This window comes from Odocoileus virginianus, chromosome 2 (assembly GCF_023699985.2).
Source record: "Odocoileus virginianus isolate 20LAN1187 ecotype Illinois chromosome 2, Ovbor_1.2, whole genome shotgun sequence".
NCBI classification, from domain to species: domain Eukaryota; kingdom Metazoa; phylum Chordata; class Mammalia; order Artiodactyla; family Cervidae; genus Odocoileus; species Odocoileus virginianus.
This window is the reverse complement of record NC_069675.1, coordinates 10,152,362-10,177,208: the sequence shown is the minus strand read 5'-3', so window position 1 is coordinate 10,177,208 and position 24,847 is coordinate 10,152,362. Positions and strand designations below refer to the sequence as shown.

The 24,847-nt window shown below is 46.1% G+C and overlaps 1 protein-coding gene across 4 annotated transcripts in view; it reads right to left on the bottom strand.

Moving 5' to 3' along the window:
* SLC4A5 (solute carrier family 4 member 5) overlaps positions 1-24,847 on the bottom strand; it is a 136,497-nt gene that overhangs the window by 51,827 nt on the left and 59,823 nt on the right. For all 4 annotated transcript variants that reach the window (XM_070476010.1, XM_070476001.1, XM_070476007.1 and 1 more), the window contains exon 4: positions 17,243-17,372. In XM_070476010.1, the coding sequence (XP_070332111.1) occupies positions 17,243-17,372 (130 nt within the window). The remainder of the gene's footprint in view (positions 1-17,242; positions 17,373-24,847) is intronic.

The following is a 24,847-nucleotide window of genomic DNA, read 5'->3' as shown; positions in this document are numbered from 1 at the left end:
AAACCAGGAATTGAACCCATGTCTCCTGCATTGAGAGGCGGATTCCTATCCACTGTGCCAACTTAGAAGTCCCTTTGAATACTTTTAACACATTAGTGACTAGAGACATAATAACGCCACAGATGTAAGTTTCTGCAAAAACTCCTTCGGTCAATAATGTCTTAAAATTTTGATGTCCAGGTCTTATCGTAGACCAGTTTACCTCAGAATATATGGGTCAGATACAGGCAACTCTGCTACAGATTGTTCCAAGTAAAGTTCCTTATTTCTGGGGCCCAGAGGCTAAAATGACATTTAATTTTTAGTTAATCGTCTTTGCTAATTGTTTCAGTGTATACTTGCCTCTCCAAATAGACATCAAGCTTTTTGAGGATAGGGACCATCAGTTCTTCTCTGGTGTCCCTTCTGGTCTCATACCCAGAGTAGCCTCCATTAAATGCTTGCTCCTTCCTGTTTGAGGTAGTGAGGCCTCAATGATTACTTTGGGTGAAGTCTGGCTATGAGGAAATGACTAGGAAAAAGAGATCTCAACAATCATGGGGTTTAACTGTGGCTTTTTTTTTTAAAAGAAACTTTTGGCCATGCCAAGCAGCATGTGAGTCTTAGTTTCTCTACCAGGGACTGAACCCACACCTCCTGCATTGGAAGCATGGAGTACTAGGCACTGGCCCACCAGAGAAGTGCCCCCTACCTTTTTTTCTTAATTGTATTTTAAAATACTCAAAATGATATAAGCAATGATCACCAGAGTCTAGTAACATCACAAAAATACACACAAAGGTCAGCTGGGCAGGAGCTGCCTTCTGATGGAAGCAAACACTACCACCCATGAAACAGCCTTGTGGAAAAGTCAGATAGGAATCAAATAAGTCTGAACTCAACTGCACTTTCAGGAAAGACAGGGGCAGAGGAACATAGAAAACTCAACTGCAGGGATGCAGTTAACAGAATCCAGTATTTAGAAAACCATATAGGACAAACAATGCAATTTCTTTAGAAATAATGACTACTGCAAGGGAAAAATAAAGGAGAAGGGACCTGTAGATTGAAAAAGATTTAGGAGATAAATCTCCCAAATGCAGTGTGTGGACTGTGAAATGGAATATTTCCTACCTTATCAGTAAACAAGGATGTCACAGCCATTAGTGATTTCAGGCCTCCGAATATGAATTTCTAAGAACAGAGAGTACCCAAGTGTGAGAACAATGTTTTCGATCCAGCAGTTGTTGGCTGCCACCACTCCCTATGGTGAGGAACAAAGGATATAAAAAAATCAAGAAGCAAGACGCTGGTCCCAGGTAGCTGAGATGCATATGAAGGGAATGATTTCTGTGAGTCGAAATGCTTGCATCTTCCCTTACATCAATTCAGTTCACTTAAGTCACTCAGTTGTGTCCGACTCTTTGCGACCCCATGGACTGCAGCATGCCAGGCTTCCATCACCAACTCCCGGAGCTTACTCAAACTCATGTCCATTGAGTCAGTGATCCATCCAACCATCTCATCCTCTGTCCTCCCCTTCTCCTTCCACCTTCAATCTTTCCCAGCATCAGGGTCCTCTCCAATGAGTCAGTTCTTCACAACAGGTGGCCAAATTATTGGATTTTCAGCTTCAGCCTCAGTCCTTCCAATGAATATTCAGAACTGATTTCCTTTAGGATGGACTGTTTGGATCTCCTTGATGTCCAAGGGACTCTCAAGAGTCTTCTCCAACACCACAGCTCAAAAGCATCAATTCTTCAGCACTCAGCTTTCTTTATAGTCCAACTCTCACATCCATACATGACTACTGGAAAAACCATAGCTTTGAATAGACAGACTTTTGTTGCCAAAGTAACATCTCGGTTTTTTAATAAGCTGTCTAGGTTGGTCATAACTTTTCTTCCAAGAATCAAGCGTCTTTTAATTTCATGGCTGCAGTCACCATCTGCAGTGATTTTGGAGCCCTAAAAAATAAAGTCTCTCACTGTTTCCACTGTTTCCCCATCTATTTGCCAAGAAGTGATGGGACAAGGTGCCATGATCTTAGTTTTCTGAATGTTGAGTTTTAAGCCAACTTTTTTGCTCTCTTCTTTCACTTTCATCAAGAGGTTCTTTAGTTCTTCTTTGCTTTCTGCCATAAGGGTGGTGTCATCTGCATATCTGAGATTTCCTGGCAATCTTGATTCCAGTTTGTGCTTCATCTGGCTTACCATTTCACATAATGTATTCTGCATATAAGTTAAATAAGCAGGGTGACAATATACTGCCTTGATGTACTACTTTCCTGATTTGGAACCAGTCTGTTGTTCCATGTCTGGGTCTAACTGTTGCTTCTTGACCTGCATACAGATTTCTCAGGAGGCAGGTCAGGTGGTCTGGTATTCCCATCTCTTGAAGAATTTTCCACAGTTTGTTGTGATCCACACAGTCAAAGGCTTTGGTATAGTGAGTAAAGCAGAAGTAGATGTTTTTCTGGAACTCTCTGGCTTTTTTGATGATCCAGCGGATGTTGGCAATTTGATCTCTGTTTCCACTGCCTTTTCTAAATCCAGCTTGAACATCTGGAAGTTTATGGTTCACATACTGTTGAAGCCTGGCTTGGAGAATTTTGAGCAATAGTTTGCTAGCATGTGAGATGAGTGCTATTTGTGTGGTAGTTCGAGCATTTTTTGGCATTGCTTTTCTTTGGGACTGGAATGAAAACTGACCTTTTCCAGTCCCGTGGCCACTGCTGAGTTTTCCAAATTTGCTGGCATATTGAGTGCAGCACTTTCACAGCATCATCTTCCAGGGTTTGAAATACCTCAACTGGAATTCTATCACCTCCACTAGCTTTGGTCATAGTGATGCTTCCTAAGGCCCACTTGACTTTGCATTCCACGATGTCTGACTCTAGGTGAGTGATCACACCATCTTGAATATCTGGGTCATGAAGATCTTTTTTGTATAGTTCTGTGTATTCTTGCCACCTCTTCTTAATATCTTCTGCTTCTGTTAGGTCCATACCATTTCTGTCCTTTACTGTCCCCATCTTTGCATGAAAAGCTCCCTTGGTATCTCCAGTTTTCTTGAAGAGAATGCTAGTCTTTCCCATTCTATTGCTTCCCTCTATTTCTTTGCATTTGATCACTGAGGAAGTTTCCTCGCCTTGCTGTTCTTTGGAACCCTGCCTTCAAATGGGTATATCTTTCCTTTTCTCCTTTGCCTTTCATGTCTCTTCTCTTAGAGTCACCTACTAAAATATTTACAGATGGATTGATATGGTGTGTGGGATTTGATTCAGCATAACATGGTGGGTTGAAATAGAGGCACAAGATTGGGCATGAATTTGCTGGTAACCATTAAAGCTGGGTGATGGGTACATTGAAGGAGGTCTTTCTGCTACAAACCACTTTTGTGTAAATTTGAATTTTCCATAATAAAACATTTAACTACTTTTCATACCGAATAAAGGTGAAACAGAAGGGAAGGTGGCAGGGCACAAACTTTCAAAGAATGATATAGCCTGAGGACATGGCATACACTGATTAGAACCAAACAGGTCCAAGATGAGTTGACTTCCTCTAGACCTTGAGCCTCACTGTACACCCACTATAACACATCAGCAAGCTAAGTAACATATCCACCAGTGCCATGACAGTTTCAAGGCTGCATATTAAAGATCAAAAAGTGGGTGGTGGCCCAATTTCTGGAAATTCTACCCTTTCCCCAAAATAGTTGGAATAATCCTCCCATTCATTAGCCTATGAAATTACCCAGCCTGTAATAACTAACCAAGCCATATTTGGGGACTGCTCTCACCTCCTGAGATGGCCCACACTCTGTGGAGTGTGTTTCACTCTAAGTAAATCTACTTCTTAGCTATCACTTTGCCTCTCACTGAATTTTTTTCTGCAATAAGACATCTGGAACCTGAGCCTCATTAAGTCCTGAAACCAGGTATGTGTTCTAAGTTAAAAGATTGCGGATTCAAGTCCCAAGCTGGGCTTTGGCTGGGTTTGAGCCCTGGCTGTGTGGGTTCACATCCCAATCTGAGTCACAGGGTTTCAAAGGAATCAACTCTAAAAAGCCTCTGGCCAAAGCTAGGCTTAAAAACTCTTGGAAGCCTGATAAAATGGTTAATGTGTAATCCCAAGCAGCTCATTGCAAAGTGACCTTTTTACCATGGTTGGCTTCAAAAGTAGGGAATTAGAGTTGGAGAAGCAGGTCAAGTGGAAAGAAAATCTCTGGGCTGGAAAAGAACTCTCAGAGATTTTGTCCAGGCCAGGGTAGGCACCCAGTGCCCCTCCCAGCTGGGATGGAGCTGAATGAAAGCTTGAAGAGTCACATGTCACAGAAAGCAGTTCTCAGTCACGCAAAGGTGACTGAACTGAGGTCCAGAACTGAGGCCTTTTCTGTGACTAGTAATTCGGTCACTATACGATTAGTGGAAGTTGCTTTTCATTTAATTCCAAGAGTGGTAGCTAGTAATATTAAGCACTGCCAAATCACCACATAGGAAAGTCTCCTTTTAAGGAACAAAAAAAGGCAGAAAACTGACAAACCTAAACTCTGGTTCTATCCTCAACTGGAAACAAATTATAACCCGCACTGGCCCTGCCCTGACTAGCATGTGTATCATGGCTCTCAACCTTAGTTGCAATAGGATCATCAGGGAATTTTAAAAAAATTCCAACATCCAGGCTGACTGCAGACTAACGACATCAGAATCTAGGGGTCTGAGAATCTGACATCAATACTTTTCAAAAGGAACACACAGGCCTTTGAGAAGACAGAGCAATGAGTGGACCAGTAAGTGTGGTTGATGATGCTGTTTTGTTGCCAAGTCGTGTCCAATTCTTTGTGACCCCATGGATTGTAGTCCACCAGGCCCCTCTGTCCATGGGATTTCCCAGGCAAGAATACTGGAGGGGGTTGCCATTTCCTTCTCCAGGAGATCTTCCCGATCCAGGGACTGAACCCACATCTCCTGCATTGGCAGGCAGACCTTTACAGCTGAGCCACCAGGAGAGCTCTTATGTGTGGTTAAATAAGAGTAAAATCTGCCATGTGTGTATATACATATGTCAATTAGAGTGATTGTCCCTTTCTTCTGCACTTATTTTGCATATCACTATCATTAAAGTTTGCCCTGGCTAATTTGTTGAAAATTTCCCCTTAGGACATCCTGATTTAAAGTTTTTTTTAAAAAGTGTAACTTCCTATAGAATGCAATCTCTAATGATAAGGTTATGTAGCCTCTAAACACTTGCTTTAAGATTTAAAACTATATAAATTTATTTCTCAGATGAAGCTTACTCACCTCACAGGTGTAAAGTACATGCACACACTGTGGTAATTCTCTATCTACATGGCTTCATTGACACTTATCCTGTAACTCTTCCATCCCCACCCGATCATCCATCCTCCTAAAACTTGACTGCCATGTGCTAGTTACAACATATCAACACACAGTGTTATCAGTTTCTGCCTGATGCTGATTTATAATAAATTTTGTGATTCTAACAAATTCATTTCTTAAAAGTAAGGTCAGTTTTTCCCCACTATCCAGCAAGGCTCTTTAACACTGAGTCTTACCAGCACCCTGAATTTTCCAGCAGAAACCAAAACCCAGTTTTAATCCTCTTATATGGGCCAATGAAGAGCTTTGCTAGAGATATCTGAGGAACTGTTAGATACTCCTCAGGTTCAGTCTTTGACAGAAGAGATGAGGAAAAGCTATTTGAAAGAGGAACTCCTAAACCCATTCCTACAGTTTATTTGGCAAATTCATACTACATGATGACAAGCACATGCATTAAAATGTGTATTTGAAATAATGTAAAAAGTTTTTACACAACTGATTAGAACTACACATCTAATGTGTATTTATAAAAGTGAAAAAATGGAACATTTCCTGCCATATCAGTAAAGAAGGATGTCACAGTCTCAGTGACTGCAGCCCTCGAATGGGATCTGGTGAGCCCTAAGGCACCGAGGAAGGAGAATACCTGTGATCTCAGAGCATTTCTCTCAGGGAGAAATGAGAGATGTTGAGATGCTGGCTCCTGGGCTTGAAGTCCTAAAATTTCCTGCTGAATAAAACATAACTCTCAACTTTTAGGTTATGAATATTTTTTTAAGTCGACAAAAGAGAGTGGGACCCTGTGGGGCCCTCCTGGGTACAAATTCTGTGTCCCCCATTTCTTGTTTGTACAGGGAATAAGCTTCACTCAGTATCCTTGACCTTCTCTGAATTCCAAAGAGCAGATTAAAGTAGTTGTTTATTAGGGGAGGGAAAGAATGCAGAAACTAAGGAGGAATTGACAAGAAACAATAGTAAAACCGTAAGGCAGGGTCCTGGCTCCTCCTCAAGAAATATGCGTGCAACTCTGGGCCCAAGTGCAGTCACACAGTCATGTTAGGGGAAACACGCTGACTGAAACTGTCCACCCAGGCCAGGCACCATAGTAACCATTTTCATGAGTTATTTTACGACAGGAGGTCCTGGTAAGGAACACGGAACTAATAAGCCACCACCACCCAGAAGAGTTTGGAAAAGGTCAAAAGGAATCACTATCTGTCCTACCACCTCCCAGAATCCTCCTCTCTGGCATCCATCTTGGCTGAGCAATGAGTGTACCACCAGGAAGGACTCTGAGTCAGAATGATTGGCCAAAGACAACCTGGAAATTAATCCCATCACCATAAAACCCGAGACTGCAAGCCATGTGGCAGAGCAGTTCTGTCCTGGGTTCCCGGGTTCCCCCTGGGTTCCCTCACCCTCCTGCTCTCCACCTGGAAGCCCCTTCCCAATAAAGTCTCTTGCTTTGTCAGCATGTGTGTCTCCTTGGACAATTCATTTCCAAGTGTTAGATAAGTGGATCCAAGTGTTAGATCCACTCTCAGATCATGGAAGGGGTTCCCCTTCCTCCAACAGTTGTGTCTGACTCTTGGCAACCCTATGGACTATAGTCTGCCAGGCTCCTCTGTCCATGGGATTCTCCAGGTGAAAATACTGAAGTGGACTGCCATTTCCTTCTCCAGGGGATCTTCCCAACTCACAGATCCAACTGGCATCTCCTGTCTCCTGCATTGGCAGGTGGGTTCTTACCCACTAAGCCACCTGGGAAGCCCCAAAGAACATACATAACAATATTTTTGAGCTCTTCTGTAGGAACAAAAGCCTCCACTCAAGTGGAGGATGGTAACTTCAGGCTGAGCACAAGATTCCTTTTACCTTACCACCAACCAATCAGAAGAAAGTCTGCACACAGTGGAAGATATTGATAGCCTTCCCAAATGATTCTCCACTTAAAAAAATTTTCATGATCACAAACACAAACAAAATTAAAAAAAACAAAAAACAAAAAAACAACTTTCATGGTCAAGCAGAATCTTTGGAGTTGGCTTCTTGACAGGAGTCTGCCATCTCCCCAGGTTGCTGTCCTCATGAATAAAGCAACCTTTCTATTCCTACCAGCACTCGTCTTTTTGAGTATTGGCTTTCGAGTACTGAGCAGCCGAATCTGAGTTCAGTAATATGTTCATAAATGAAACATGACAGTGAATTTGAAAGACTTTGAAGTACGTAAGACTGAGCAAGGAGGCATGAGTCAAGGGTCAACAAGCATATGTAGGAATTTAGAAGGTATAAATAGGGGCTGAAGGCACCAGAAAGTCCCCAACAGGCTTCTTGGAGTATCCCCTCCAGACTAGATTCAGAAATTTGCCTTTACTTTATCCCAGAGATGACTAGGTCCAGGGATACCGGCAAACACTAACCAAGTTCACAAGGGTTGCTATATAAACCCAAAGCTCAATTTATTTAATTTACAATAAGGTTTACAACAGTTACACTTTGGCCACCTGACATGAAGAACTGACTCCTTGGAAAAGACCCTGATGCTGGGAAAGATTGAAGGCAAAAGGAGAAGAGGGTGGCAGAGGATGAGATGGTTAGAGAGCATCATGGACTCAATGGACATGAATCTGCGCAAACTCCAGAGATAGTGAAGGAAAGGGAAGCCTGGCATGCTGCAGTCCATGGGGTCACAAAGAGTCAAATACTACTTAGCGACTGAACAACAACAATAACGAAGGGATAGTTATTCTTATCTTCTAGCCCCTGCGTTCTCTCCTTATAGGCAGCCATACATGGAAAGTCAAATTATCATTAGAAAATTATAGAATCATAATGAGGCACATTAGCTAAGTGATTCAAATGTTTGATAGACTCAGAATAAGGTGCCTGGAATCCTCTATCCCTGCAAATGAAACTTGCCTGGGACTGGGACCAGACAGGTAGTGACTCTATCTTAGGCTGTTCTGCAATGAACCTATAAGCTTCCATGGCTGACTAACTCCTGGTGATTGAAAGTTTTTCCTCTTGCAAACCTAGGAGTCTCTTCTAAGGACCTTCAGTTATGCAGTGCAATTCAGGCATTACTGGAGAACCGCTTCTTCCCCAAAAGTGTATGCAGTAGTACCGGTGGCAGGGATAGGGCAGAGGTGCGGCATTTCAGCAGCTGTGAAGAACTGAATGGGGCTCGGGGACTTGCACCCAGCTCCTGTTGTATGTTACGTCTTCTTTCAGGGCTAAGGAGGAGGCCATGGCTAAGTGAACGCCAACAGAAAAAGCTACAGCAAATTCTGAACTGGCTCCTTCAGGATAGATTTCTGGAGCCCTGGAGACTTCTCTGAGGGCTGCTCGTCTGGATGTCCGGGGCCATTTGTAATTACGTCATGGTTCTGTCATTTATAGACTTGTCAGTCTTCCTCGGAGTCAGGCAGCACCTTCTCCTCACTGCCTCCAAGGAGAGGCGCTCCCCACCGACCCCCGGCTGCTTTCTCTTCCTCTTCCGCTTGTTTAATCACTAAGTCACGTCCATTCAGGACGTGCGTCTGCTGCCTTGCAGGCAAATGCTTTACCACTGAGCCACTGGGGAAACCCATTCCACTTCCGCTCTTCAGGGCCGGATTCAAAGGCCACCTCCTTCATGACCAAGGCGTCCTAGGGGCCCGCCTTGAAGAGACCGCTCCTTCCTCTGAGTCCCATTCACTTTGTCACAGGCGCAATAATACCAACAATGGTTAAAGCTTACTGAGTACCTTCTATGTGCCAGACGCTACGTTAAACACTACATATGTTATTTCCTTTAATCAGCAAGTCAATCCCCGAAGTCTGTTACTACTTTAACTGTATAAGTAGGGAGACTCTTTGAGGATGAGGGGCTGGTCAGGCAGCTTCTAAGAGACAGGGTTTGAGGGCAAGCCTCTTGCCCTCATGAGAGCCATTCTCTCACCATTTCACATGTACTGCCCTTTCGTTGTTTTTATCTTTATATAATATATATCTATATTTATGATTATGTGCTTAAAACTTAAGTTTCTCAAATAATACTTCCCAGTCCATGTGCCATGCACTCTATTCTATTTCACTCTGTTTTTTAAAGACTAGTGGCATCACCGACTCAATGGGCATGAGTTTGAGCAAGTTCCAGAAGTTGGTGGTACACAGGGAAGCCTGGCGTGCTGCAGTCCGTGGGGTCACAAAGAGTCGGACATGGCTGAGTGACTGAACTTTTAAAGGCTAATTTAACCCCCTAAATTGACTTCATGATCTATAGTAATGGGTGGTAACCTAGGGTGAAAAACACTTTAGGCACTGTTCTCTGAAACAAGTAGTAGTAAGACATAAAACCAAAGATATAGTTTGGAAAGATCAAATTACACAGCAGCAAAAATGATTAGAAAAAAGGAGACCTGTGGAGAATGCAGCAATAATACAGGAGAGAAAATGGGAATGGAGAGAACATTTTAGCAGCTTTTATTTAAGACTGACTATTACCCAGGTGGTGTTGGTGGTAAAGAACCCACCTGCCAATGCGGGAGACATAAGAGACGCCAGTTAGATCCCTGGGTAGGGAAGATCCCCTGAAGGAGGAAATGGCAACCTACTCCAGTATTCTTGCCTGGAGAACCTCCATAGACAGAGGAGCCTGGCGGGTCCATGGAATCGCAAAGAGTCAGGTACAGACTGAAGTGACTTAGCACGCATGGATGCGTTCTGAACTTACTGACTGGGTATGCAGGGAAAGGCAGAGGGAAGAACCAGAGATATAACTGTGGTTTCCAGCTCAAGTGGCTCAGTCCTATCTGCCTGTTACCCTAGATCAGGCTGGGAAAATGACGATCTAGCCTGTGCTGTTTTATATGGCCAGCTAGCTAAGAATGCTTTCTAAATTTTAAAGAGTTGTGGGGAAAAAAAAAAGGAGGAGAAGAAGCAAGAAGAAGAGATCATATATAAGCAAAAGCCTGAAACATTTGCTGTCTTGCCCTTAACAGAAAAATTTGTTGAAACCTGTACCAGAGAAGAAGCATTTCGAGAACAGATTCATATTTTAATCCTTTAATTCAACCACAGGACCTAACATAACAGCCCCTAAAATGTTTTTAGAGTGAAAGAAGAAATATGTGGTGGATAAGACAAGATTCCTGAAGTTCTGCTAGACACACAGGTTAGAGCTTCCACTTTCCACTGCCCTGGGGATTGGTGTGGTGTTGCAGTGACATCAACTGGGGTCCATTACAAAGACAGGGCATCACCCCTGAGGTTCCTGTCCGAAAGGGTGTGCAAAACTCCACTACCTATACTCTCCTGGGAAACTTGAAGAGTTCTGAAAGTTCTGTTTGTCATGATGAGCACAACTGTGGCCGATGAATAGAGAACACAAAGTACATGGATCTACTATCACACACGTGTAAAAGGATGTTTGGGATGTCTGCTCTGCAGTCATCCACATAGATGTAGTCTCCAGGCTATGGCCAGCCCTCTCATACTTCCCTGTAACTCTGATCTGAGGCACAGTGATGGGACAGCCAAAGCTGGGCAAGTTAGATTACCTCTGAAGAATTACCAATTGATGGATTGAGGAACACATTCTGGGTGGAGTAGATGTGAGTATAGAGGCTGAGGAATGGCCTTGGGCAGGGACAAGTGAAGAAGCTGGCTGCCGCAGACTGAAAAAAGATACCCAGAGAGAGGCAGAGACCAGAAGCAGAGACAGAGGACAGCCTGACTTCCCATGTCCAGTCCCTGAGAGATCTGACTGTCCCTGGGTACTATGAGGTCATCCCGTGTTCTGCTGATGCTCCCTGTTTTTGCATAAATTAGCTTGAATGGGCTTCTGTTACTTACAGCCTAAAATATCCTGACAATGACAGTAGCATTTAAAATATCCTGTCAATGAAATGGCACTTCTCTTTCCCTTGAACATCATACACCAGCTGTGACAGCTCACTTGAGTTTGGGCTGTAGTTGCAAAGCTGGACATATCAGATTGGGGGTGGGGGCAAGGGCTCTTGACTTTAGAACTCCTGACAAAGGATTTTCAGAGAGGACCATTCCTTTAGCACCTCTTGAGTCTGAAGGTTGTGATCCTAACAAGATGGCAAGATGGGAGATGTAACCACCCAAATCAATGTATATACCTTGTTTTGATTCTAAATTGTACAAACCAACAGTGTAAAGATATTTTTTGAGATGAGGGGATATTTGAATCTAGACTGGATTTCCCATCATATTAAGGAACTATTCTTAATTTTGTTAGGAGATATAATGACATCGTGATTGTGTTTACAAAAGAAGTCTAATTTCATAAAGATGTGTACTAAAATGTTTATAACATCTGGGGTTTTGTTTAAAACATTCCAGCAAAAATAAGCGACAAAACAAAATCCCTAAAAGCAAACAAAATATTTTGCTTTTGGAGACTAAATATTAATCACTGATGAAGCTGAATGATGGATACATGGGGGTTCACTATTACCCTATTTTCTCTACTTTTTGTGTTTGAAATTTTTCATAAGAAGTTTAGGTAGATATATGTATATATACTTTATATATGCCTATACACATATATATAATTTATATATGTAATACAAAACCTAGACAGTGTATTAAAAGGCAGAGACATCATTTTGCCAACACAGGTCTCTATAGTCAAAGCTATGGTTTTTCCAGTGATGTACGGATGTGAGAATTGGGTCATAAAGAAGGTTGAGAGCCAAAGAATTGATGCTTTTGAACTGTGGTACTGGAGAAGACTCTTGAGAGTCCCTTGGACAGCAAGATCAAATCAGTCAATCCTAAAGGAAATCAACCCTGAATATTCATTAGAAGAACTGAAGCTGAAGCTCCAATACTTTGGTCACCTGATGTGAAGGGCTGACTCATTGGAAAAGACCCAGATGCTGGGAAAGATTGAAGGCAAAAGTCGAATGGGGAGGTAGAGAATGAGATGGTTAGAAAACACCACTGACTCAATGGACATGAATTTGAGCAAACTCCAAGAGATACTGGAGGACAGAGGAGCCTAGTGTGCTGCAGTCCATGTGGTTGTGAGGAGTTGGACATGAATTAGTGACTGAACAACAGCAAGGTTCATCAACAGAGACAAGTGTACCACTCTGGTGGAGGATGTTGATAATGGGGGAGGCTACGAATACATAGGGGCAGGGGACACATGGGAGCTCTACCTTCTGCTCAATTTTGCTGTTAATCTAAAACTGCTCTAAATAAAGTATATTTAAAAAGGAAATGCAGATTATATGTGTGTGTGTGTGTGTGTGTATGTGTATACACACACACATATATACTCAAAAAATATGTCTCAAGTCCACATCTTCTATTTCCATTGTCAACACCTTGGTTCAGATGGGAACCACCTCACCTCACCTCATCACCTTATCACTTCTCCCCAGACCAGCCTCCTAACCAGCCCAGGCTTACCTCACATTGACGCCTGAGCGATCTCTCAGACAGACAGTTTTGTCCCTCTTCTAGCCCAAACCCCGCTGTGGTCCTCCAAATTCCTCAGCATCAAGTTCAAACTCCACAACATGGTCTGCACAGGGCATGCATCATTGGCCACTCTCTCTAGGGCAGCTACAGGGAACTTCTGCCCCTTGCTCTGTTTCTGCTCCCCCTGTTTCAGCGGCCTCTTCCCCCTTCTGTACCCTCTCTGGGCTAACTTTGACTCATCCTTCAGGTGTCTATGTGAACAGCTTTTCTTCCTGTCCATCTGCCTTGATCCCTTCTGTCTGGGTTAGGTGCCCATACACTGTTCTCTCTTAGCACTCCGTCACCAAGCCTCTAGTTATTTACATCTGTGGAATCTGAGTAAACAGGCATGGCAGCTGCCATGTTTTTTGTACCTCTAAGCACGTGGCTCACATCCTAGAGACAGTAAATGCTTACTAACTAGTAGTTGAATGAATGAGTAACATTTGTTGACATCTGTGCTAAGAATTTTCAGCTCTCTCCTCTGCTTTCTACATAGAGAGGGCATCTCGGGCCCTTTAAGGGTGATTCCAGGTGAGTGGCCAGAGAACTGGGGTGCAGACAAAGAGGGCAGGTGATGTTAGGAGAACATTCTACAAGGCTGTAAGCAGGAGCAGTTTCAGGGTTGAAGCAAAGTTCAGGCTTACTTTTCCATCAGGTTCAGAGTGAGAAAGCATCTCTGCCTGTGTGTGGAGAACCATTCAGGGCTTTTGAAAAGGTACTGATCTGGTCTGATGCAACTAAGCTGACCTACTTCTCCTGCCCCTCTTTCTGCCTTTTCCCAATCATGGCAGAAATATTTCCAGAGCGTATGTGGCTCATAAGAACATTCTGGCAAGTTCAGCTCAGGTCTGCTGAGTTGAGATCAGAGGCAGCTTGGATCTGGAGTTCGCTTTCAGAGTTCAGGGAAGGCTCCGATGTCTACTTTTTGAGTAACCCTAAAGCCCCTCCGCGCACTGCCTGGCTTCCAGCCCACATCCTCCTTCCTTCCTCTGCCCCTCCGCTCAGGCTGAGCCAAGCTCCAGAGACAATGGGATTCTGGGTAAAGTGTTTGCTCACAGTGAGGGAGTCCCCCCGACCCTGCCCATCCAACCCTCCCTTCAGGCAAGGTCAGCATCAGCAAAGAGCCAGCTGCACTCCCCTCCCGGGAACCCTAAAGAGACAAACTGAATAAAAATCTATTTTATTAACAGCCTGACCTACCAGCATTGATCATGTTAGAAATGACGCCCACATGCACGCTCGCCACCACGCACAGAGGGACCAGGCTCAGGGGAGCTCAAAAAGCCGTTTAAATCTGTCCAGCGGTGATTCCTTCTCTAAGGGCCGAAAACATCCCCCCAAATTAATAACCCCCAGAAAGCAGTGCTGGGGAAAATTCCTTGCGGATTTGAGATTTTCACTGTTAATCTCCTAACTCAATAAAGCAAGCACTCTCCCAACAAATTAAATACTTTTATTAAAGGGTGCCCTCCCCCAATCTCTTTGATGTGGGTACAGACCTGCAACCCTCTCAGGGTCTGAGTGTCCATGGGAGGGGTTGTTCCTGCCTCCTATCATTTTCTCCTGTTATTCCAAGGAGGCCCAGAACCCACTGGGATTTGCTGGTTCTTAGATTTTGGAAACTTCCGAGACCTTTGGCTTCCCTGAGTCGATTGCACAGCCTGTGAGCTGAGGGCAGTTCTTTCCGTTCTCTGCTGGGGGTGACAGGCCCCCAAACACCTCTCCTGCTGCAGTCTGCCAGGAGGAGCCTCTGGTACAGCTGTCCAGGCCAAGCCGGACTGGCTGGCCAGCAGCCAAATCTTGTCTCTGACTTCTGCAGAGGCTGCTGTTCAGACCTCCAAGAGTCAGCTGCAAACCAGCCAGGGTGAGCTGGAGAGATGCTTAAAGGGGGAGAAGTTCTCCCTGGTGGTTCAGATGGTAAAGAATCTGCCTGCAATGTGGGAGACACAGGTTTGATCTTTGGGTCGAGAAGATCCCCTGGAGAAGGTAATGGCAAGAAGGGTGGAGAAAGGAGCTCGAGATGAGGAGGACTGAGTGACTCTCCCCTGAATGCTTCCTTCCTCAAAAATGACCCTCAAGATGCTACGCTTTCCATCAGCCTGGCACTGGGTTCCTCTCTTAAACTTCCTCCAGCCTCCAGTTTCCTCTCACTGGGTTTGAGGAGCTGCTCGGGTTACACTGGGGGCTCTTCCTGGGTCTCTTCAAATACTGTCCTTGGAAAGCTGCCTGCGGAGAAACACCCACACCCATTGCAGACGGCAATGCCAGGCCCCTTTATATTTTATCAGGGGCCTTCTTCCAGAAACATCATTATCTACAGTTTATCACTTTCATTTCAGGGTCTATAGTGTGCAAGGCTTTGTGGATCCACACTCACATTAGAAACTGGGTATCTCATCTATGGCAACAGCCATGTGTCTGAGGGCCTGAGGCCTTCTCAGCAAAGGTTCTGTGTGTGTGAGTGACAGGCACTCATGGGGGGCCTGGTCCTGGCAGTTATTGCCAGGGGTTCTGCATGCACACCTTGCCCAGGACGGGGGGAAGTCACACTCTTCCTACTGGGCATTGGAGAAGGCCTTTCTCCACTTTTGTTCTCTCAATATGCCCCGCTTTGGGCAAGAAAGGCATTTGCCCAGGGAGTTATAAGCCCTTCAGAGGCATTAAGCCACAGTAGCCCACACTGGGCCCTGGGCATTTGAAATGTCCTCCCTTCACTTATCAGCCCCGGATGGATGTCCCGGGCTCTGCGGCTGTCCCTGTTTGTCTCTCACAGCTGTCAAATCCCCTCCAGACTTAAGTCCTCCCATGGAAATCAGAACAGAATCCCTAAGAGTTGAAGAAAGGGGAGAGAGGTGGCTGGGAAAATGGGAAAAATGTGACAAAGTGCCCAAACACTCGAGCTGGAGACTCAGACAGCCCTGGACTGGCATCCAGACTTGGCTACCTGCGTGCTGTGACTCTTGCATTGATTTGACTATTAATCTCACTATCCTCAACTATGAAATGAGGATAATAATATTTCCTGCCTCCCCAGGGTCATTGTGCAGATTGAACGAGAGGAGCCTGTGAATTGTTAGCATGCAGTAAGGGCTCCTTGAATGGGCTGATAAGAAGAGGCTCCATACCTTCCGGACAGGGATTGGGCCCAGCCATGAGGCTAGGAATTCATTCCTTCTGAGGCCTGCAGGAATTTGCTAGACAATCAATGACCTCTTTTTCCTTCCAGGAAAGACTGGAGTGGGGCGGGGTGGGGGTGGGGGGCAGTTGCGGGGTAGGGAAGCATGGGAATGTCAAAATCTGCTCCTCGTTCTATAGAACAACTATTGAGGTGAGTGAGTTTGGTAGGTGAGGATGGGGCCCAGGCTCTGACTGGGGCAGCTGCCAGCTTCTGGGTGCGGTGGTGGCCCCCAGGCAGAGCCATCTTGGGCACAGCTGGCAGTAAGTCCAGGCATTCTCAACTGGGACAATATCAGTCCCAGGGGGGCAAAAATGCATTCTTAGGAGAGCAAAAAAGTTTAAAATATTGTTCTAGGGGCTGCAAAGCTCAACCCTCCCTGAAAAAAATATAATTTCTTAGCACTGCATTTCTCTCATTAGAAAAAAAAATTTAATTCTATTTGAACAAAGTTAATTTTAATTACAAATTTGGGTGTGGGGGCATTAATACAAAAAAGTTGGAGAACGTTGTTATATTCTGTCTTCCAGACTCTCAACTTCTGTCCCAGGGTTTCTCCTCTTTTCCCCAGCCCTTCCTGCTGCCCCTTCCTGTATCCTGCCTTCTCCCTGGGCCCTAGGCAGCATTTGGCATTGCTAATCGTCTAGTTCAGAGGCCTCTGTTCTCCAGGCACCCGGCACGGCCAGCACTATTCCTTACCCTGATTCTCCGCTGGCTCCCGTGACCTCACCGCGTGGTCCCCTCCAGCTGTCTGGCTCTCCTCTCTCTCCTGTCGCCCCTGCACACAGCTCCTCTGATCCCCACGTGGGCCTCTATGGTTCCACTCTGCTTGTCCTGCCGCAGACTCTACCAAGGCCCACTGGAGCACCCGACTGGATTTTTCCCGGGGCACATTCTCCTTCCTCCAGGCAGCACTTGCATCTATCCCAGCCTGCTCGGTGCTTTCCATTTCACAACATTTAGTTTGGCATGAAAGGACATATGCCCTTGTGTTATTCTCTCATAGTTTCATGGGTGTCTGTTATACTTTCCCACCTGGATTTTCATTTCTCCAAGGATGAGACAGTCGTAAATTTCTGTTTGCTCCTTAGTGCTCCAAACCAATCCTGGACACCAAGGAAAGGCAGGCAGTGGGTCTCTGGGGGCCAGGAAGTGCCCCGGCAGAACTCAAGGTCTGAAGTGCCACTGGTCAGCTCAGCCTGGGCCCAGGCAGACTGCCGTGGGAAGCCCCCCCTGCTGCCCTCCAGGGAGGGACTCACCTGGCCGACTCCTTCCACTCCATCTGGTCTCCGTCATGCTGCAGAGTGTCCATCTCTGTGAAGAGGGTGGGGTTGGGAGCCTCATCTTCCTCCCCCAGGATGTCCTGGAGCTGCTCAGCAGCTGGAGACCCTGCAAAAGGAGGGCAGGAGCTCTGCTGAGTGCCCGGTGGGAGGTGGAGGCTTGAACTGGAGCAGGAGCCAAGGGCAAGGGGAAAGTGTTTCCTATTCAGTAAGACGAAGTCCACCTTCTGGGCGAAGCTAGAGTTGGATGTGGGTGGATGTGGGTGCGATATTCTCCCAGATAAAAGAGATGAGAGGATTTCGTCTGTATTCAGAGTCCAGGGACTTGGAGCTGACACCAAAGAAAGATGGAAAATGGCCAAAGCCAGGGCAGCAGCAAGGATAGGGATCAGAATAGCTAAGTGAGGTGAGAAAAACGCTGTCCCAACTTCAGAATAACGGAGGGATCCCTTTTCCACTGGGCCCCAGTCACCTCCCACACTGGCCTTAAAGGGGAGATCAGCCCTGTGAAAGGATGTGCTTGCACCAGCGTGCCATGTGGGCCCACCTTCTTCATGGGCAAGATGAAGTCTGTCCCTGAACTCCCAGTCTGCTTTCCAACTGCCCAGGGCTGTTGCCTCCTGGGGGGGTCTCTCAGGCACCTCAGGTCAGCATTCAAACACAGAACACGTACCCTTCCCCAGACTAGTTCTCTGGTCTTCCCTGCCTCCTTCTCGCCCATGCTCCCTCCTTTCCTTCTTTCTCTCACTTAATATTTAAGAAATGTCTATTATGTGTCAGGCATTGGTCTAGGTGCAAGGAAACAAAGCTGTGAAGGAGGCCCATACAGCCTTTATCTCTTGAGCCTCTCCAGTGGCAGATACAGACAATAAACAAGTAAACAAATCTATAAACAGTCATTTCAGGCAGTGATAAGTGTTCTGAAAAAAAGAAAAGACCATGAAGCTGCATTACATAGCAAGATCAAGAAAGGCCTCTCTGAGGAAGGTATGTTTGACCTGTGACTTGAAAAATGAGAACGAGCCACTTCTACAAGTGCTGAAAGTGCGCCTAAGGTCTGAGGTGGAGCGTGCCAGTTAGTGTACAGAGCAGGGTGAGGCAGAGCCAGAGACAGATCATGTGACATCACAAGCACGACTGTCTACCAACTGTTCAGGTAGACACCCTGGATCATTCTCACCTCACCTCTTTCTCTCACCTCCACTCCCACATGAAAAGTTTTCGAGACTCCTTTTCTTCCTCACCAATTCCATTGCCTCTGCCCTGGTTCAGTCTCTCACTGACTCTCTTTTGTTATTGCTGTTCAATTGCTCAGTCGTGTCTGACTCTTCCTGACCCCAAGGACTGCACCACACCAGGCTTCCCTGTCCGTCACCAACTCCTGGAGCTTGCTCAAACTCATGTCCGTTAAGTCAGTGATGCCATCCAACCATCTCATCCTTGGCTGCCCCCTTCTCTTCCTGTCCTCAATCTTTCCCAGCATCAGGGTATTTTCTAAAGAGTCTCTTTAGTTTCTTTGCATCAAATGGCCAAAGTACTGGAGGTTCAGCTTCAGCACCAGTCCTTCCAATGAATATTCAGGGCTGATTTCCTTAAGGATTGACTGTTTGATCTCCTTGTAGTCCAAAGGACTCTCAAGAGTCTTCTCCAGCACCACATTTCAAAAGCATCAGTTCTTTGGCACTCAGCCTTCTTTATGATCCAACTCTCACATCTGTACACAACTACTGGAAAAACTGTATCTTTGACTATACGGACCTTTGTAGGCAAAGTAATGTCTCTGCTTTTGACTGTCTTTGGGCTTCATCAAGTCTTCCTCTCCCTCCAAGCTTCTCTGTTTCCTCAGTTTATCATCCCCTTTGGCCCTCACTTATTTCTCCATTGACTCCCAATGGTCAATAATTTTAGCTACTGTTTCATCACAGACTCTACCCTCTTAGTCTTTGACTTCCCAGTAACACCAGACAGTTGATGCCCAAACAAGAACTAATTTGCCCAGTCTCTACCTCTGCAGGTGCGTCCTGGGGTGCAGGGAGAGGCAGTGTGGTACACAATAATACGGTGGATGCAAGGCGTCCGCTAGGTTTTCAATTTAGCTAGATGTCAGTGTGAATCTCAGAGGTGCTACTTACTCATGAGTGAATTCAGTCTGAGCGAACAAGGTTGTTGTCCCAATAAATCAGATAAGGAGAATAATACACATGACACAGGGCCTGGAATATAACAGGTGCTAATTCCTCTTGCCACCAACGCTAGCACCCAGGCTAATGAGCCCCTCCGCATAAAACCACCCAGCTGTACAAATGAGGGTTTCCACTGTTATCAGGTCTCAGAAGTACAGCCGCTTCCATTCATTCTTGTCAGTGTCCTTTCCCATGTCCCTCTAAGCAATCCTCCTGATGCATCTCCTACGCCACTTCACCAAGAAAAGAAGGCCTCCAGGCATGAAATCCATCAACTTCTTCCCTTCTAGTCCTTCGGTGTCCTTACCATTGCTGCAGTCTATCTCTGAACAGAAGAATTCTTCCTCCAGCCCATCTCTGGCCCTATCTATTCCCTTCTACTGAATTCTTATTTCTTTAACCAGTCTTTCCTTACCTGGGTCTTCAACTTCTCTCCTCCATCCTTTTTCCATCAGCCTGTAAACAACTCTTCCTACCTGATCCTGTTCTCTTTTTCTCTTCTCTACCCTGAACTTCTTGAAGAGATGTTTAACACTCACTGTCTCTACTTCCTTCTTACCAATCACTTCCCAATATGCTGCAACTGGTTCATCCCCACCACACTAAAGATGTTGACTAAAGCAGAGATTTTTAACTGGCAGCACAAAGATGTGTTTAATTCAACTCTCATAGACTATAATAGTTTCTTTCATTGTTGCTAACATAAAGAATTATGAGGTTTCATGTAAAAACCCAGACTTCTGAACTTTCTTGAAAATTCAGACACTCTGATGACAGTGCCCGTATTTCTACTTGGCAACAATCAATTAGAGCTGAGTGACAGATAAGCATATGCATTTTAGTTTGCCACAGTCCCCACTACTCCCTACTGTGTACCTTGCTAATCTCATTTATGCTAAGCACCCAAGTTATAACTCTGTTCTCAGGTGTCTCTTGTTGTCTTATTCTCAACTCAGTAAGTCAATAAAATAAAATAATCAACAGCACTGTGAAGCTATGGTTTGGCTTATCTCTCTGGAATATCAGTGGTGCTGACTGCTTCCTCTGAACTGAAATGCTCTTGGTTGTTTTAAGGCAGCACTTTCTAGAGATCTTTTCCTATCTCTTTGAGGACTCCTTCTCAGTGTCCTTACCTGGCACCTCTTGTATGTTTCACTTAAATCTTGATCTTCCTCCGGATTCCTCCTTGACCTTCTTGTCTCCCCTCTTTCTACACTCTTCCTGGACCATCTCATGTTCTTTCTGGCATCATCCTATAACCGTGTCTCTAGGTCCTAACTGTACTGAGCATTTCCAACTGCCAACTGTACTGCTCCATCTCAAGTCAGCCTCAACATATTCAAAGTAGCTCCGCCTCTCTTCTTCTGTCACCCCAGCCTTATCCTCCTGTGTTTTCATTAGCAGTGCCCCTAGCTATCCAGCCATCTAGAGGAGAAATTTGGGGCTCACTCTTGAAGCCTCCTTCTCTCTCATCGTCCATGTCTAATCAGACACTAACTTCTTTCACTCACTTCCTGACTATTTTTTTGGCTCCCTTCCCTTTTCCCACCATTGCCACCACCTTTATTCAGGTTTTTATTGGCTCACATTCCCGTCATCACAATAGTCACCTACTGCTCCCATTGTCTCTGGTTGCCCCATCCATCCCGTGTCCTAGATAGCAGCAGAGTTAGCTTTAAAGACATTTCAAACCTGCTCCCTTGGCAAACTCCTGGGAGTCATGGTATTCTGGGGGGCAGCACCGTAAAATATTGTGCATATGAGTTAGAAATAATTTTACTAGCAGAAAATACTACCCATTTATCTGTATATAGCTTAAAGGACTGCATTTACTTAAATGATTTTTTACTTCTGAATTTTTCTACTACTTTAAACTTACATCCTTTTTATTGATTACTGATACTTGTTGGCAGGCATCAAAGGTTTACAGAAATTTTATAGAAGAAAATTTAACAGTCGAACAAATAGCCTTATTTTTTCCTTAAATTGGGAGAAGACTAGGGCTGCTTTATTCTGAGTAGGTAAAGCAGTTCTCCATGGGATGAGCGTTCAAGTACCACTCTCTCCAAATGTAGATTTGGTCATGTTACTCTTCAGGTGAAAAATATTCAATAGCTCTCTAGGATCTAAAGCCTAGGGTCTATGACATGGCTCAAAACATCCCTCATGATCTGGCCCTGATCTGTCTGGGTAGGTTCCGTCACTTCCCTCATCCAGACACCCCAGCCACCCTGGACGCTGTATATTCTAACTTCAGCTGCCCTTGCTTGACCCCACCTGCCCTGGATTCCAGCCACATCAGACCACACACAGTTCTCCGGGGAGGAGAGCACGTGACTCCTTGGACCTTCTGTGCCTGCCATTCCCTAAATCTTCAATCCCCCTCCCCCTTCAAGGCCAAATGAGAAGGCAGATAAGTGGAGCTGGTATGAGGTGATGAGACAGGACAAAGAGCAGGAGGCCTGAGCCAGCTCTGTCTGAGGCGTTACCTGTTTCCCGGAAGAGCTGAGCGCTGGGGTCTCCGGCTGTGGACACGGCCTCTGGCCCCAGCCTGTTTCTGCTGCTGCCACCCTGGCTGCCGCCGCTGGCTTATTCCTTTTCCCCACCGGCAGGGCTCAACAAACTCACTTTTGTTTCCAGTTAAGCACCAGGGGAGGTGAGGGGAGAGGAGAAGAGGGAGAGGGAAAGAGAGGGAAAGGGAGAGAGAGGGAGGGACAGGGAGAGAGAGAAGGAATATGTGAAAGACTGGGGAAGTGCGGAGAGCGTTATGTGGGAAGATGTAGTAAATGTGAGAGGAATAACTATCGAGAGTGCATTAAAGATACTCCGAGTATAAGAGAATTGTGTGTGTGTGTGTGTGTGTGTGAGAGAGAGAGAGAGAGAGCGAGCGAGTGAGCAGTGAGCAAGAGAGGAAAGACTCTCAGGTTCTCAGATGCACTGGGGAGAGAAGGTCCTGGTGGTGGCCGAGGCAGAACCTCTCGCAGGCAGCCAGGTCTCCACAGCAGCAGTGGGGTGGCACCTGCAGGCTCTGAGAGGCCTGGCAGGACTGCCCTTTTGCCCCCTCCCCCATGAGCCCTTCCCGCCAAGCCTGGGGGCCCTAGGGGAGCCCAGGCACCTCTCCTCAGGCCCCTTTATAAAGGCAGAGGTAGGATTTTCCTTGAGACTGCCCAGAGCCGCCTTAGGGCCTTGGCCGCAGGTGAGCTGGCAGGAGCAGGTCCTGGCCCGGCCTTTCTCAGTCATCCAGCCCCAGGGTGGAGGTGGGGTGGTGTGAGGAGAGGCGCTGTGGGGTCTCAAGTTTCACAGCAACTGTCCTTGGTCAATAACGTCCCCTGCAGCTGATTTCTCCCCTTCCCCAGCTTCACAACCCAACTCCTGATCCTTTCCACCCAAGTCTGCTTCTAAGACAAAATGCCAAATATCACTTGGTGGGTGTTTTCTGAGAGTCCATGGACAGGGGAACTGGTCACTTCAGGGCAAGTGGTGAACCCCCCTGGGGAATTATTTTGCTCTGCTGAGAAACTCCTAATCTCCTGGGTTCGGTTCAACAAGTACTTACTGAGTACTTAGAATGTGCCAAGGTTGATTAGAGGTCATGAGTGGCTGCTGCTCCAAGAAGCTCTGAACCCTGAATTTGCCAAGTCTCAGAGCTGGGAGAGAGCTGAGCGATGGTTGAATCCAAACGTTTCACGGATGAGAAATCTGAGAACTGGTTTATAGCACAGAAGGCCCAACTGGGCCCCCAGTTAGGGAAGCCAAGAGGAGAGCAATTTGCTGACATCCTCACCCCGCACCGCAACCCCCACCCCCTGCCTCTGCCACTGGCTCCCTCACCCCATCTTCAGGCCTGAGACTCAAAGGTCAAGTGTGCCCACTTTAAACCCAAGAACATAGCAGCAGAGGCTCAGGGCGTGTGTTTAGGTCGGACACCCCAGGCGAATGCCGCCACCAAGGAGCTCCTGCTTTGGCGGGCTCCTTAGCAGGGCAGGGCGGTGAGGAGACGGGCCCCTAAAGGCTCTCAGGCCACTGTTTGTACTGCACTGTGGCTGACATCAGCCCATTTCCTTCTGAACACCACTGGGCAGACCTTGCACCCCACACTGGGTCAGGGGCTGTGTCTGATCTCGAAACCCCAGAGGAACACCCAAAGAGAGATCACCAAGGACGCCAGAGGTTTCTCTTTATTCACATGGTGCTTTAAGAGCTCAGACCTGGGTTTAACTCCCGACTCTGATTATTACTGGCAGTGGGATCTTGGCAAAGCATTAAACAGTCTGAGCCTTAGTTTCTCCACCTATAAAGTGAGAATAGTCACCCCTGCTTTACTGGGTTGTGGTGACCATCAAATGAGATGATGTATGCGACATGATTGGCACAGCTCTTGGCATATGCCAGTCACCCAGTAAACATTGCTGTGATTGATGTCGCCAACAGGTCTGACATTTTCCTCCCCCATAACAGCTCTTTTAAACATTCCAAGAGCTCAATCCTTCTCAGCTTCTGAACACTACTACTCCCATGCTACCCCTCCCCATCTCCCTTCCCTCGGGTCCACAGGAACCTAGTGATGTGCTGGGTTCGCGCCTCAGGGTTTCACTGCATCTCTAATGCACTCCAGGTCCCACAGGCAAGTTCATCCGCAAATAAGAGAGGCTGCAGATAAGGGCCCCTCTGGTTGAGAGCTCACAGCAACAGTCACACAGCGATGGCCCAAGTGGACTAAACCAGCAGTTTCTGGGAGAAATCTAACCTTGGCAGGACCAAGCTTGAGGAACCACAGAAAAAGAAGCAAACAGAATCATGCTTTTACTAGAGGCAGGGAGAGGGGCACCAGTCTAGTCATTAGTTGAGCAAAGCACAAAATCCCCTGGATTGCAACTGGACTGCACCCTGCAGGTATTCAACTGCTCGAAGACCCAGGAGGTGTTTAAGACCACCAGGAAGTCAACGTGAGGGCCTGGGGTCCTCAGCTCAGAGTCTTCTCAGAGGCACCCTCTCCCAGGCTCCAGATAAGTTACTGGACACCGAGCTCAGTAAGGTCAGGGTCTGTCTTGCTTACGTTGTGCTGCTGGCCCCAGAAAAGGGTTCACAGCATGGACATTCAATAAACATTTGCTAGGTGAATGACTTTCACTGCTTAACACTCATGAGTATATCAGCAGGGACCAGCCTCAGCAGAAAGAAGCCGTGAACAAGGAAGCAGAGCTAGGTATGCTTTTTCCAGTGGTCATGTATGGATGTGAGATTTGGACCAGAAAGAAGTCTGAGCACCGAAGTATTGATGCTTTCGAACTGTGGTGTTGGAGAAGACTCTTGAGAGTCCCTTGGACAGCAAGGAGATCAAGCCAATCAATCTGAAAGGAAATTAACCCTGAATATTCACTGGAAGGACTGATGCTGAAGC